Source organism: Oncorhynchus keta, chromosome 27 (genome assembly GCF_023373465.1).
Source record: "Oncorhynchus keta strain PuntledgeMale-10-30-2019 chromosome 27, Oket_V2, whole genome shotgun sequence".
NCBI classification, from domain to species: Eukaryota; Metazoa; Chordata; class Actinopteri; order Salmoniformes; family Salmonidae; genus Oncorhynchus; species Oncorhynchus keta.
In genome coordinates this window covers 28,156,829-28,173,089 of record NC_068447.1, presented here as the reverse complement: position 1 = coordinate 28,173,089, position 16,261 = coordinate 28,156,829, and the positions used below count along the sequence as shown (strand labels likewise).

General features: G+C 40.7%; 2 protein-coding genes across 2 annotated transcripts; both read left to right on the top strand.

The window, feature by feature from the left end:
- The first annotated feature begins 3,903 nt into the window (after positions 1 to 3,903).
- LOC118359711 (transmembrane protein 115-like) lies at positions 3,904 to 8,128 on the top strand. The gene is made up of 2 exons (XM_035738340.2): positions 3,904 to 5,768; positions 6,173 to 8,128. Exons 1-2 carry the CDS (start codon positions 4,912 to 4,914, stop codon positions 6,402 to 6,404), a joined length of 1,089 nt encoding a protein of 362 aa, XP_035594233.1. The 5' UTR covers positions 3,904 to 4,911; the 3' UTR covers positions 6,405 to 8,128.
- A 1,628-nt stretch (positions 8,129 to 9,756) lies between these two features.
- On the top strand, positions 9,757 to 14,216 carry LOC118359710 (rho-related GTP-binding protein RhoA-B-like). Its single transcript, XM_035738339.1, has 5 exons — positions 9,757 to 9,906; positions 11,714 to 11,871; positions 12,773 to 12,893; positions 13,123 to 13,253; positions 13,453 to 14,216. Exons 2-5 carry the CDS (start codon positions 11,716 to 11,718, stop codon positions 13,624 to 13,626), a joined length of 582 nt encoding a protein of 193 aa, XP_035594232.1. The 5' UTR covers positions 9,757 to 9,906; positions 11,714 to 11,715; the 3' UTR covers positions 13,627 to 14,216.
- Positions 14,217 to 16,261: the final 2,045 nt, after the last annotated feature.

Sequence of the window (16,261 nt, the reverse complement as noted above, 5' to 3'; positions counted from 1 at the left end):
TTTATGTACCACTTTTATTTATGACAGTGCATATTTATTCATTCCTTTTTTTGTTCTGTTTTTGTAAGGAAAATGTTTTATGTTCGTTTACTAGAACACGTTGATTCTTGTTACATGACTTGAGAAATGCTATATACGTCTGAATAGACGTCTGACCCATAAGTGTGTGAATTTCAGGACCAACCAGTCAAGGTGGTCGAACCACTCATTAGCAGATAGCAAATGTAATCCAGTACTTTTGTTTATTTTGTATTTATGTTCATATCATCCAGATGTTCATGTGAATCTATCTATCCTAATTGCAAATGAAAGGTACTTCTCTCACTATTCATTCATCTTAAGTTGTTGAACCAACTGTTTTTTTCCCATAGATTTCTACATGAATGTAAGTATTTATTTATAAATCAATTCAGTCGGTGACCAACTGACTCTCTTAATTCCAGTTATTAAAGTCAAGCTGCTGTCTTGGGGAGAATGGCTGGAAGAGCCTGTATGTAGTTAGTGAATGGACATGTAACAATGGATAGCTTTTAGATAAAGAAAATGTATATAATATATGGATTAAAGCGTCTGCTAAATGGCATATTATATAAAATTTAGTTTCTAAATAAAATAAAATCATGTTTTGAATGGAATTTAAATTTCATTTACTTTGATAACAGTTACTATAATGACACAGATTCTCAAGCACTAGTTGAACATAAGTAACACTTTCACTAAACTGATGTCCTTTTCAACTTGGTTGGGGGGGAATAGACACTGTGTCTGAAACTGAGCATATAGTCTAGAGACGTCCATCAGATGACATTACCTAAAATCAGATGAAGAGGGCAAGATTGAGTATAGCTCACTCAATCTCCTGTCCTAGACGACAATCCATAGCAACAGGTTCAAACAAACTGATATCGTTACACAGAGACTGGTGTACTGTTCTGTATTTAGAATGAATTCATAGTTGTCTATTGCATGCTTTTAGTGTTTGTATTAGCTTTGGTGACATGAGCTGTCTGCAAGCCGATGATTGCATGTTTTGACTACAAAACTGAAATGATTTACATCGACTTTACCAATCATATCTTAAAGTAACTGTCCAGTGTTTCCAGATTTCTGACATATTTATTTTTAACCTTTATGAAAATAAGAATTTGTTCTAAATTAAAATGTCGGCCTAGGAACAGTGGGTTAAATGCCTTGTTCAGGGGCAGAACAACAGATTTTTACTTTGTCAGCTCGGGGATTTGATTTGGCAACCTTTCGGTTACTAGTCCAACGCTCTAACCACTAGGCTACCTGCCACCCCCATATATGACCTATATAGTTTATTCATATTGCATAGAAATGACTTATAATTAACTACCATATTACTTCATTACAATTTTTTGGAAGGATAATTTAAGTATGTTAAAATCAGCTTTTCTATGTTGGAATGGTGTGGGCATACCCCAACAACAGAATGGTGTGGGCATACCCCAACAACAGAATGGTGTGGGCATACTCCAACAACAGAATGGTGTGGGCATACCCCAACAACAGAATGGTGTGGGCATACTCCAACAACAGAATGGTGTGGGCATACTCCAACAACAGAATGGTGTGGGCATACCCCAACAACAGAATGGTGTGGGCATACTCCAACAACAGAATGGTGTGGGCATACCCCAACAACAGAATGGTCTGGGCATACTCCAACAACAGAATGGTGTGGGCATACTCCAACAACAGAATGGTGTGGGCATACCCCAACAACAGAATGGTGTGGGCATACTCCAACAACAGAATGGTGTGGGCAAGTAGACTGCTGATTGGCCAGCTCATCCTCTATGAGGAAATGTTTGTTTGTGATACAAGTTTGAGGTGGTGTTTTAAGTGTTTTTTTGGCCACTGTATGAGTTAACAGAATATGAACTTTTAAATGTGAGATTTTCAATGGACAGTTGCTTTAATTACTTACAAGCCTTAGATTTCATCATTAGCTATGCAAGCAGAGTCTGTTAAATTGTATTTAAAAACAAGTGCTTTTATCTTCTCATTATGATAATACTTATTTGAAAAACAAATAAGAATTTAAATGGACCCAACATACAGTATCTTAACATGTGAAAGGAATTCCATGATGTCTGCTTATTCCATGAAACTTGGCCATAGTGGACTGGATGTCACTTGACTTGTTTACCGCTCTTTGGTGTTGTAGCTCTGTGTTGCCCTCTGATCTATTCTGTAATGTTTTAACGCCTTGGGGAATGGTAGGTGCAGGCAGAGATCTGGGAATATCTATGATACACTGCCCTGGTTCTTTGGCTGAGTTTGGGTCTTCTTACGTGTCCTAGTAGCTTGGATATTCATGTTTAAATGTTTGAAGGCTTTCAGCGTTTGAGTTGCCTGCCCTTGGCCTTTACATAAGTCAAGCATTCACATGTATTTGGTTCAGTCAAATTGTTCCCCTCGCCATCATTGCACACTCATGATTTAACCTCACTGTACCCGTGGTTTGTCTTTGATTCTGTAGAAGCAGAGCTGTTATTCTGAGAGAATTTGATCAATTTGCAAAAAGGTGACAATGACATTTGAAACACACATCAGAGTAGTACAGTTGTGTCCAGCGTGTGGCTAGCACTTTTTTACTCCATAAGCAAAATTCCACCTTGGCATCCCAGATCCTTGCATGTCTCATCTGGGTCTTTTAGTCTCATGTTTTCAGCACTGTGAGTGGACAAGGTCATTTTAATAGTGTTTATTTTTCACATGATTGTGTTGTTTAAGGGTGTGTACATTTGTATGGATGTCTTCACAGAGGACAGTTTCCAGTTTGTTTCAAGTTTTATTAGTCGTATGTACGGGACACGTATACTTTGTCCACAAAATGCTTACTTGCATACGCACCATTGTTCTTAGCTAGTCAAAGGTCACTCACTTGGGCTTCTGTGGTAGCCAACCATTACCCACTTTGCATTTTCTGCCAGTTAGCTATTAACGTTATCTTAGTTTAATTTCCAATGGTGGAAAAAGTACCCAATGGTTATACTTGAGTAAAAGTAATAGAAAGTTACTCAAGTAAAAGTTAATCACCCAGTAAAATACTACTTGATTAAAAATCCAAAAGTATTTGTTTTAAAATGTACTTAAGTATCAAAAGTAAATGTAATTGCTAAAATATACTTAAGTATTAAAAGTAGTGAAAATATATATATATATTTTTTTTGAGATAGCCAGGGGCACACTTAGACATTATTTACAAATTATGCATGTCTGTTTAGTGAGTCTGCCAGACCAGAGGCAGTAGGGATGACCGTGTGTTCTCTTGATAAGTGTGTGAATTTCACCATTTTCCTGTCCTGCTAAGAGTTCAAAATTAAATAAGTACTTTTGGTTGTCATGGAAAATATATGGAATAAAAAGTGCAATACTTTCTTTAGGAATGTAGTGAAGTAAAAGTAGTCAAAAATATAAATAGTAAAGTACAGATACGCCTAAAAACTACTTAAGTAGTACTTTAAAGTATTTTTACTCAAGTACTTTACGTCACTTGATTTCAGACCAGATTTTGCCAGTGCTCCATCTGTGGTGTTTGATTCTTGTTGCATTCTGATGTCAGGGTTTTGTCTTTTTTTAAGTCTTGAGAAATGTAAAATTATTTTTTATTGTGGAAATTAATTACTGAATAAAATGCATGTGTATGTGGTTATCCAAGTATTTTTATGCCTCTTGAATCGATGCTTGAGGAGAGAGAAATCAAATCAAATGTTATTTGTCACATACACATTTTGAATACATGTCAGTTTGAATAAATGTTCATGTTATCCATGCCCCATAGGCTGCCCTTTCCACATGGAGCTCAAGGATCTAGCAACAACAAAAAACTATGTTTCCCATAATCAACTAGTGCACCAAACTGGCGTGACTTGACGCTTCGTGTGTGTTGGTGACGGTGGCACTGGCAGCGCAAGCGTTGTTGGTCAGTGTGAAATGCTGGGAGTGCCTCACAAGACAACAAATATTCCCGAATAAATCTGTTGCTTTATATCGGAATAACGTTGAAGTAACCCAAGAGACTTCTGAAATTCTGAAATCGTAGTGACTCAATTAATTTCGCGTGAACCTCTAATTGTTTGCTTCGACAGCATTGCTTAGACGGCCTGTTGCTTGCTAGCTAACGCAGGAAATCCTCTAACGTTAGCTAGCTGGTGGACTAATTTGATCTGTGTGCCGAGGCGAGAGAAAAAAGGAGCTGGTACTGTTTCTTTTTTGTAGTTTTCGTAGTTATACAACTCAAACCCGTTTATCAAATGGGTTCATTAACTATAATGGCGGATTTAAAACATCGTAACAGTCTGACTTTTTCCTTAGCTAGATAGCCTAGCTAACTACTTATTCCACAGTGCTTGCTAGCCAGCAAGCTGATGACGTTTATTATCTAGCTAGCGTTTGCTAGTTGAAGATCTGGGAATTTTTGGTATGATTTCTAAAGTCAAGTAGCTATTTACTAATTGGGAAGTTAAATTGTATGTAAACTTTGAGGATGACACCGTTCAATGTCAATTGAGCGTAATTGGCATGTTGCTAAATGTGTCGGCTAGCTTGCTAATAAGTTATCTAACGTTTGCCCAACTACTCTTATCTAATCAGAAACAAGGTAACTTCAGCAAAGTCCATAGCAAGGAAGGAAAGTTGCTCCATCAAGTGTTTTGAACAGTGAGACCATAAGGTTGATTTAAACCATTAATTAGCATTGATTAATGAGATTATTTCCCGGATGATTCTTCACTATAGAGAGTGGATGTTGTCTGGTTCCGCTGATTTCGTTTGTTATTCTTGGCACTGCTAAAAAAAGAGAAAAAAAAGGTCAGCACGTGAGAAGTTGCGGGTCAGACAAACTTACTCATCGGCCCTTGCTCAAGACTAACAGACAACACAATGAATCGCTATCTGCCAGTTGCACGACAGCACTTCTTTGGCGCATTAGCCAATACGAGCGTTGTGGTGAAGTCCATAAGTGCCATAGTGCTCCTTCTGTACCTGCTCTCATGGGCAGTTGACACTCCATATGCCCTGGGCGTGACACCTGGCTACCTCTTCCCCCCTAACTTCTGGATCTGGACCCTGGTGTCCCATGCCTTGGTGGAGCAGCATGTGTGGGGAGTGGCAGCCAACGTGGGGACTGTTATGGCCTGTGGCCGTCTGTTGGAGCCTCTGTGGGGCGCCTTAGAGCTGCTCATCTTTTTCACTGTGGTCAACATCTCTGCAGGCCTCCTGGCTGGCCTCTCCTACTTGCTCACGTATGTCGTCACCTTCGACCTGGACTACCTATTCGCGGTGCGTGTCCACGGGACACCAGCCTTCCTCGGGGGGGTGTTGGTGGCCCTTAAGCAGACCATGGGGGATACGACGGTGCTGCGGGTTCCCCAGGTGAGGCTCAAAGCTGCCCCGGCGCTGGTCCTCCTCTGCTTTTCCCTGCTCTGCCTCTCAGGCCTGCTGGAGAGTGCTGCCCCACTGGCGGCCTACAGCTTTGGCGCCCTGGCAGGCTGGGTCTACCTGCGCTTCTACCAGAGGCACAGCCGGGGCCGTGGCGACATGTCAGATCACTTTGCCTTTGCCTCCTTCTTCCCTGAAGTTGTACAGCCGGTAGTGGGGCTGCTGGCTGGCCTGGTGCACGCAGCCCTGGTGAAGATCAAGGTTTGTAGGAAGATGGTAAAGCGCTACGACGTGGGGGCACCTTCCTCCATCACCATCAGTCTGCCGGGGACGGACCCCCAGGATGCAGAGAGGAGAAGGTGAGTGCTCTAGAGGCCCAAATAAACACAAACACAGGCATCCATTTACCAAGAGTTGTTTACCTCATGTTTCATTTTCTGGTTGACACACTTGCAAGCTATCATACTCATGTCCTTGTTTACATAGATGGCAGTTAAGCCTACATACTGTATCATCACACATAATTTTGTGTTGCTGCCTTGCTATGTTGTTGTCTTAGGTCTCTCTTTATGTAGTGTTGTGTTCTCTCTCATGTCGAGGTGTGTTTTGTCCTATATTTATGTTATTATTATTTTATTTTTAATTTAAGTCCCAGCCCCCGTCCCCGCAGGAGGTCTTTTGCCTTTTGGTAGGCCATCATTGTAAATAAGAATTTGTTCTTAACTGACTTGCCTAGTTAAATAAAATGATGATCGTCTTACAGGCAGTTGGCGCTGAAGGCCCTAAACGAGCGATTGAAGAAGGTGGAGGACCAGTCGACCTGGCCAAGCATGGACGACGAAGACGATGACAATGAGGATGAAGTTCGGACCGACACTCCCCTGCTCTTGGGACAGGAGAGAACGACGCCAGCAGGGGGGTCTAGCGGCTCCCAGAACACCACGGGACAGGAGTCCAGCATCATCAGCTTTGAAGACGCCCCCTCCCGCTCATAACAGACACACTGATACACACTCAGTCATGCTTAGTTTTGACTAGCATACACTACAGTGACTACACATGCAACACATTAGCCCTAGCAGTTTGACACATTGTCAACATTGTCAGGCCTATCAGTTTTACAGTCTGACTCCCCAAAGTTGTATACAAATACCATCACAGACCCATCGCTCCCCCGGGCTCACCCTCATATGTTAATTGAAACGTTAATGCAATGTACAAACATATTGGTTGGACTCTCCCTACCAACCACTTTGCGTCTCTCCTGAATAAAGTATTGAATGGGTGCACAAAGTGTTTCGTAAAGCTCTTTTGCCCCAAAAGACAGCTGCTCCACACCTGCTACTCGTCTGGCTCCCAGATTTTGTGACTGAGACACTTGGACTGGAGCAGAGACTCTTGGCAAACTCCCCATCTGTTGCTATGTGTTACTATTGTCCCAGAGTAAGCTTTCAGCAGACGGACTGAGATTCTCAGCGGTTTTCTAGGTCATCCTTTTGTCCTGATGGGTGTTCCATTTTCAAGGTCAAATACATCTTTTCTCTGGTCCCCATCACCGAAAGACTGAAATGAATCTAGGTTTACCCCACAGCTGTTTTACCGCTGTTAGATCTTCTGTTTTCAAATGTTTCCTAAATTTGTGGGAAACCTGATAATTTGACAAGTTGCTCTGTGGATGATGATGCGTTTCCTGTACCTGTTTTGAGGGGTTTACTTTTGCTCTGAATACTTGAGGTGATTTTCAGAATATCAACTACTCTGAGTCAGAGTTTGATTACTAGATGGGGAACCATAGCCATAATAGAATAAAGGGAATGTGGGTGTGTCTTCCTCTTTGTTCATACTGTTGATTTGAGTTCTGTCAGAATATTTAGTTCTGGCCAGAAAGTTTTGTGTGTGTTTGGATTTAGGTGAATGAGTGTGTAACTGGGAGAGGGAGAGCACTAGATTGTTTACACAGTGGCTTCCTGTAATTTCTCACTGATAAAGTTCAGCAGCTTTTGACAATGACAGTAATAGTCACCGATGCACTCTTGACAGACCGCCTTGTCCCTAAGGAACATTTTGTCAATCTCTTGTTTGTTTCTTTGGCTACGTTCCCACAGGCAGCCCTATTCACTTTTTCTTCCACTAATTGGTCTTTAACTAAATCAGATATTTTTCAGAGCTGACCTGGTTGGTAAAAACGCAGCTTTAGACAGGCAGCCCAATTCTAAAAAAATGTTTCACTAATTGGTCTTTGGACCAATCAGGTCAGTGCTGATGTGAAAAGATCTGATGTGATTGGTCAAAATATCAATTAGTGGAAAAATATCAATTTGGATGCCTGTCTAAACGCAGCCTTAATGCAGCCTTTCTGGTTTCTCTTTCTTCCACCTTATTAATCTGTCTCAATGTTGGTTAAGATAAGAACTGCACTCTTAATCTAACACACAATGTATTTATGAGGTTTGTTAATGCTAGTGGCAGTACCTGTTTGTGTGGATTGACTGGACATGTTTAGGTGTGGTGAATGATGGCAATACTGATGCAGTTCTGTTTAATTTGTTGGTGGTGACTTCAAGGCTTGGTTTTCAGATATTGTCTGTGCACAGGACAGTTTTCCCTGATTTCCACTATTGGTGTATTTCTTTCTACTGTGGCCATTGCAGATTCCTCTTTAGTTTATTATCTATTTGTTTATCTCTATATGAAATAAAATATGATTGTATGACATAAATTGTCTTTTTGCAACACTGGGTAGGTAGTACTAATAGAGCACATGTCAGCTGATTTTTATTTAGGCTGCCACTAGATGGAGCAGTTAGCACAGTATGTGATACTCTACAGCTGTTTCATTGTATGTCATGAAGGGCTTTGAACTGACAACCTTTTCCCAGGGGTACTCCATATGTTGCCTTATTTAGGTGACTGACTTAGATTGGAATGCCTAATAGAAATAAGCTATTTATCTAGCTTGACTTCTTTGTGAAAAGGGTAGCTCAAATTCAAACGATTACCAGCCTACATTAAATCATGTTTTTACCAAGACACAGATAACAGTTAACATAAATCAACATGAGTGTACTGTATTTTATATTGCATTTAAAAAATGCTTATCCAGACTTTTTTAAATGGGTGTTACCTATATTTTAGATGACGATTCAGGCTTTCCAGGATGTAATTGGACTTAAATTTGCATAATTTGCACACCTGAAACCCCACCTCTTTAAGGAATACCTAGGATAGGATAAGTAATCCTTCTCACCCCCCTTTAAGATTTAGATGCACTATTTTAAAGTGACTATTCTGCTGGATGTCATAAGGTGAATGCACCAATTTGTAAGTCGCTCTGGATAAGAGCGTCTGCTAAATGACTTAAATGTAAATGTAATGTAATATATAATGAATGACAAGGGTTCATATTTTAAATTATATTTAAAAGTGATTAGTAATTTAAACAGTTGTTGTGTAATGCCAGAGACCAGTAACACTTAAAACTAGGAACAATAACACCAGTGACAAATCTGTAGACAAGATGGCATCGCTAAAATGGAGGCCACAGTCGCTCAAACCACACTTCTTAAATTCAAAATACATCACTTAATCATGTGTTTTGAACAATTATTTGAAAACAATGTCATTTCCCTTACTATAAACTGTAACACCAGTGACACATCTTAAGGCCTCACATCAAACGAATCATCCAATTGCTAACGTGCTTTTCAAAACAGACCTGGCTCCAATGAACCTTTGACCCAGGAAGAACTTGCCAAACAGAGTGCTTTTCAAAACAGCTCTGGCTCCAATGAACCTTTGGCCCAGGAAAAAGTTGCCAAATGATTGAATCTTTTCAAAGTGGTGCATTTTATAAAGGGTAACACCCCTCAGTGGTAACACCAGTGACATGGAATTGAGGGACAGCTATTCACAAAATGATTTTGAATAATGAGTTGATATTTATATATATTTGTTTTTAAGTAGGTCACAACATACAGCTTATACTTTCTTTTGCTTTATGACATTTAAAGTGGGAGAAAAAAAAACACTTTAAAAAAATCAAAATATGTCACTAAACATCGACTAAAATATATACAAAACATGGTTTGCAATTTAACTGTCTTACATATGTTTTATTAACAATATACTTTGTCATTATCTGACACTTTTAACTGTTTTTCCTGGAGGTTATGGCTGGGACAGCAAAGCCACCATTTTCGTAGAACGACCCAATGCGAAGGAAGGAAGCATAATCTGTCCACTTCTTGGGTCCTTTCTAACATTTATTTTGTGTGGAAAAAGTTTTGGAATGTAACTATTATTGAAAAACCAAATCAAAACGGTTTGGATGCTCATCGAAACCGAGTGACGTGCACGCGCAGGCGTGGCTCACGCTCGTCCCCGCCACCCCTCCCCCTCGCGTGCACACGCAAAGTAATTCAACATTGTATCGCGACGAGGGTTAACGGCGAAGCAAGACAGCCCTGGGAAAACGACTGCAAGCCATCTAAACAACAGGTACAACTACTTTTGAAAAACTTTTATCGAAATATGACAACATTGGTGGAGTGTAATGGTAGGATAAATTGTTAGAAAGTGGTCCAGCCGTACATCGTCATCGGTCTCGCATTTCGAAACGAGCCCGAGAGGACGACCTCAATAGTAGTAACGTTATACAGCGTCCGCACTGACTCAAGCTACTGGCTAGCTAGCAGCAGTAACCGTTGGAAAAGGATCTCCATTGTTTTTATCCTTCAAAAGAAATTGCCAGAACACTAGCTATGCTAGAAACCTACCGTATCCCCACAAGCTAACTTTCTTAGGTAGTTAGTTAACGTATGCAGAAGCAAGTCAGTATTTGGAACCAACCGGCGTGTTAGTTTGTTGCTGTTATCTAGAGCAAGTTAGCCAACAACTAACGTTATCGGTTAGCCACCATCATCAACTGTGCCCCTATAATTCTGACCAGTTGGCTAGTTAGCTAACTGTGTTTTGTCAAGTAGCTAACGCTACTGTAGCGTCATAGTAGTGAAGTTATACAGTACTATTCTCGCTACCTAACTATAACAAACAAAACTTTGACTCTGATTGGGTGGCTTAGTGTTTGCCCGGCCATAGATTTCAAGTATCCGTCTCTTTATTTTAGGTAACGTTGGTTAACTAGCTAGACAAGTTGCGGTCTAGGGTTGACCATTTTAATTTAACTTCAGATGGACCAGACACTGTTTTTCTGGTAGAGAGCTAGCGAAGTGAGTTTGTTGTGAATGGGGCCGCCCTTATACTGCGGACAACAGCCATCTGTTGATGCTTTGACGCCATCTTACCTAAACATTTGAATGATCCACCCTATGGGCAAAAATGCACCTAGTTACAGTAGCTTTAATGCCCGTCTATCCTACGCAGTATTATAGTAGTAATTAATGTAATGTCAGCCAAGAAACTAAAAGCTGCTTGCCGTGCACCACTGTCTGATTTTGTCCTGTATGTGACTGCTTCAGATAACCCATTTTATGTGGCGTTTGACTAATGGGGACATCACAATAATAATTACTAGGATACAGCTTTGGCACATACTTCACTTCTACAATCACATGATGTCCACAAATAACCAGTCAAATGTATCATGGTTATACATGGCAATACTAGCTAAATGTTGTCAAGACCTATTCTGGAAGTAGTCTAAACATAAGAGTTGGGGACTGTACATCAGAGTTGGTGCGTTCGGTCACACATGTCCCTCAGTCTAAAAATACATGGGGCATGTTTTCCACCTTGAATGCACCATTCATTGTCGGTCCTGACTTATGATCCTAACATTCAGCAACTAGTTTAACGTGACCAGCAATACGAGTATTGAATGGATGGGCTGATTCTCTTTCCCTCTTTGCTGTCAATTTCCTTGCAAACACATTTACCTGAGGAAACTTACTCAACAGTTATTATTGGAGATTTCCAGCGTCATGTGTAGGAACATGTACCATACCTGCAGTTTGTTCTGGATCATGCCAGTTTTGATAGAGCCTGGTTAACATTGGTTGTTGATGTCTTCTAAGACATGGATGGATAGGACCAGCTGGTTACAGTTCAAAGTAAATTATCCCTTTAACCGCAGGTGTTGAAGGCAAGTGTGTTCCCCCAATGAGCCCCACTGGGAGAAATCGTTCGAGGATACAAGTGTGACTTAGCTCTGCGAATCTTCACAATTGTGTTGTGTCCAGTCAATCCACTACATTGATCCTATTTGAGACCACAGCAGTTCTAAAACCTGTTTAATATCAGGCTGTTGGCTTGCTTGTGTTTCTTCATGCATTTTATTTCTCCTCAGGCATGGCAGCGATTCGTAAGAAGCTGGTGATTGTGGGAGATGGTGCTTGTGGGAAGACCTGTCTGTTGATAGTGTTCAGTAAAGACCAGTTCCCTGAGGTCTACGTACCCACTGTCTTTGAGAACTATGTGGCTGACATTGAGGTGGACAGCAAACAGGTAATGAATACAGACTCAACAACATACTTTTTTTATTTCTCAGTTGAAGGTGTAAACAAGGTTAGGTGAATTACGTAGCCCTAATTGCTAGCTGGTTTTCAAGGTCGCTTCACTGTGTTTAATAGTGCTGGTCTTGGCTATCATGGTATCGGCTCGTTGAGATTGGGCTACATTTATCTGTAGCTATAGGGGCAGATGGCTATAATGGTATGGCACATGTTTGTTCAGTTAACCAGGTATAGAAACATATTAGGTGCAGCATATGCTTCTGAATGATGTAAGGAATATTTATTCTAAAGTTGTATTGTAAGACCCTATGGCACTTCATTATATTGCGGCCTGTGTGAGCTATAAACCCAAGTGTCCTGGCCTCAATGTGGCTCGGCTATAGATCTGGGACATCTAGATTTGATATGCTGAATGAATTCTGCTTACGTCATGTCATACTTGTAGAAGTGTCTTGCTCTAATTTGCTTTCCCCATTTCACAACCGAGAAGGGCAGGTAGATTTCTATTAATCCTTTAGTGTGTCACACCGATGAATGTCTTCAAGAAATGTCCAGTTATTAATTTTCAAAGAGATGTGATTTTTCCCGATTTGCTGAGAGTTTGTTTTTCTGACATTGTCCTCTTTTCATTCCTCATCGAAGTTGGCCTACACCTAAGAGTAATATCCAATTATCCTGATTTCCTGTGTGTTCATGAAAGTCTGTGGTAGGCAGACATCATTAACTGTACAATGTACATTTTACTGAATCAATGTGTCCAAGGTTGTCTATGATTTATTTCTCTTGCCAGGGGTTTGCTGATTAACCCAGTCACTAGAACAGCTGACATACACTTGCCACTTCAAGCATATCTGTATGAGGGTTAACATTAGTTGTTGTCTACTCTGTACTAGGTGGAGCTGGCTCTGTGGGATACAGCTGGCCAAGAGGACTACGACAGGCTTCGCCCCCTCTCCTACCCCGACACTGACGTCATCCTCATGTGCTTCTCCATTGACAGCCCAGACAGCTTGGGTGAGCTTACACACTCACTCTCTTGCTGTCATCCACACAAGGTTTCCTTTTATAGGTGGGTTATTCAGCCCATTCTGACTAGTGAAGTACTCACTCACACATCCAATACACATAGGACAGCAATAGCTCTTCTACACCTCCTTCCTCCGGTACACTACCCCATATCTTCCCAAATGTACTGAGTGTTGGTGTGTGCTTGTCTGACCCTTGACCCTTTGATTCCGTACAGAGAACATTCCAGAGAAGTGGACTCCAGAGGTCAAACACTTCTGTCCAAACGTTCCCATCATCCTCGTAGGCAATAAGAAGGACCTGCGCAACGATGAACACACACGCCGGGAGCTGGCCAAGATGAAACAGGTACGTAGAAAGGACAGGTACATTTTTTACCTCCCTCTACAAACTCGTGGGATTATAAACAAACTGGGATGAGAGAAAAAATGACCACGTTGGCTACAAAGCTTTCGGGAAAACTCACCCTAAACTATCTGTCACTCTTTCCGCATGATATGGTCAGTGCTTTTTGGATGTCCTGACAGTGCCTCTTAACTCTCTGTAGGAGCCAGTGAAGCCAGAGGAGGCCCGTGACATGGCCAACCGGATCGGAGCGTTCGGCTATATGGAGTGCTCGGCCAAGACAAAGGATGGCGTGCGGGAGGTGTTTGAGATGGCCACCAGGGCGGCACTACAGGCCCGGCGAGGAAAGAAAAGCAATAAATGTCTCCTTCTGTAGACTGCATGACAGGACTCAGTCCCTGTGCCAGGGGCTCTGGCAAGTGTGTGGATGGACAAGGGGGTTTGGATAAGCACCTGTTTACATCTCACCAACCCCCCCCGACCCCCTCACACTTGCCGACCGACCGTTGGAGCTTGTGTCCTTGCTTTGGGAGATGATCTTAGAACGTATACATTTTTTTGTTGATGTTTGGTTTTTACTCATCTTATTTTTTTAAGTCATGGTAAACATTTATCAGTATTTAAATTTCACCTGCCAAATGCTGTTGTTGGGGCAGTCGTGAGAAGGGCTGGCCTCTGGACTGCCAGTCAAGTGCTCTGCCTGCCTGGACTCTGGGCTGGCTGCTGTTTCTTTGTTTGGAACACACAGGGCTGAACTCCTTTAAGTCTCTTATGTACAAATCATTTTAGTTTTTGGATGTGAAACCGTAAAGTAAGTGTTGAAATGAATAAACAGGAAAACATGTTGTATGCAAATCTGTAAATATAAGATGTGGGTATATTCATATGTATACACATACATGACTGGAACTGTATTTGTAAACTAGCCTTGGTTACATTGTGTAATAAATTACTTTCTATAACACATTTCCTTTTTTGTTGTGGGAATTGAAGGGCTACAATTTGCTTTGTTGTGTAAGGATGCTTTTCAGAGATGTTACATCCAGTGCAGCTGTTGTCTATATATCAAATCATTTCAAAAGTACCTTTAGTGATTGTTCTCAATGAAAATAGTCAAAAATAAACAGTTTCTTAGCAAAGGGTAGTTTCTCAAGCAATCATTTTCATTGGACTGTCGGAGTGATCTGAGTGGGGAGGGGGAAATGAGCTGTTATTGGCATAGAGTTTTGGAACTTACTGGTCTAACAAATGTTTTGCATGCTGATGTCACCATGGAAGACTTAAGAGTCAATGGGTGTGTTTGAGTGGATCATTTGGTCAATTAGGTGATCATTGTTGGTCACTGCCTTTCAAAGTGTTGCATTATGGGGATAAAAATTGTCCAGCCTGCATGTTGAACTTAGCACAAAGCATGTGATCAAAGGTAATGACGTTTTGACTGCACATCTCTGCAGTTGCTCTTCAACTTCCTCCTGCAGCCAACACCTGCATTTGTGGGAGGCTCTATTGTCAACCAATCATTAGGGTGTTTTTGTTTGACACACCTGAACGTGACCAATGATGTGACTGAAACAGGAACTTGGCTGCAATTCATGTATTCAGTGAATATGTTCAAATGAATGTGATATGAGGCTCGTTCTCTAAACAATTGATTGTACAATGTACACTTGTCAGTTTGTGGGTGTGTGATATGGGGATTGGAGACATTTTTGACATAAAGAAAAACCGTGCGTGCTTTTTTGAGCCGTGGTTTTGGAAAACCACATCCGTGTCTTACTCGGCTGCCGCAGAGTGCACCTCCCCCGACTTCACTCCTCGACTTTGGTCTACAGTCGGTTGCTTTCGGTTTACCACTCGAACAAGCCCAAAGGGTGCATTCGACATTGCAGCCGAATTTAAAGGAGTGTCCAGACAGACTGATCTACAAATCACTTGGTATGCTAAATAACTACTCAATATTATCAGTCGGTCACAATTTACCAATGATACATCACGGTTTCGATGCTCTCGAACACGACCCTTCCAACTAAAACAGGCTGAAATTTCAGGCAGTCTTTTCAAACAGCTCTTACAATAAAAGGGCATTATAATTTTTCACAATTTCACGGTGTTATTCCAACCTCAGTGTGGAAATATAAAACAGGAAAATCTATTTTTTTACCTTTAAAGTAACTGTCCAGTTCATATTCTGTTAACTCATACCCAAATAATTTTGTTGCCTCGTGGCCAAAGCATAAATTGGAGAAAAACACTTATATCCCAAACAGACCGTTTAAAAAATGCTTGCTGTTTCCTCATATAACATGGTGTCATTGGCTGAGCTGGCCAGTCAGTGGTCTACTCTTATGAATATTTTATGCCCACACCATTCCAACACAGAAAAGCTGCCTTTTAACATACTTAATTACTGTTTTCTTTGGAAGGAAAACTATTTCACTCATATTGTAAATAACTAAAGGTCATACTTTATAGAAATCTGGAAACACTAGACAGTTTCTTTAAAGGTTGAGAACCACCTACAAGTGCTGAAGGAAAGTGTCACCTGACAATCAAATAATCACACAATTTGTTTTACAAAGACCTTTTTAAATCAGCAGATGTTACAAAATGCTTTACAGATACAGTGAGCTACAAAAGTATTGGAACAGTTCAAATGTTAATGTTGTTTTGGTACTCCCGCAAACAACATTCACAACGTATTCATACACCTTCCCTTTTTCCACATTTTGTTGTGTTACAGCCTTAATCTAAAATGGATTAAATAAAAGCATTTCCTCGTCAATCTACAAACAATACCCCTTAATGACAAAACAAAAACAGGTTTTTTGAAATTTTTGCAAATGTATTAATAATAAAAAACAGAAGTACCTTATTTACATAACTATTCAGACCCTTTGCTATGAGACTCGAAATTGAGCTCAGGTGCATCCTGTTTCCATTGATTATCCTTGAGATGTTTCTACAATTTGATTGGAGTCACCTGTGGTAAATTCAATTGGACATGATTTGGA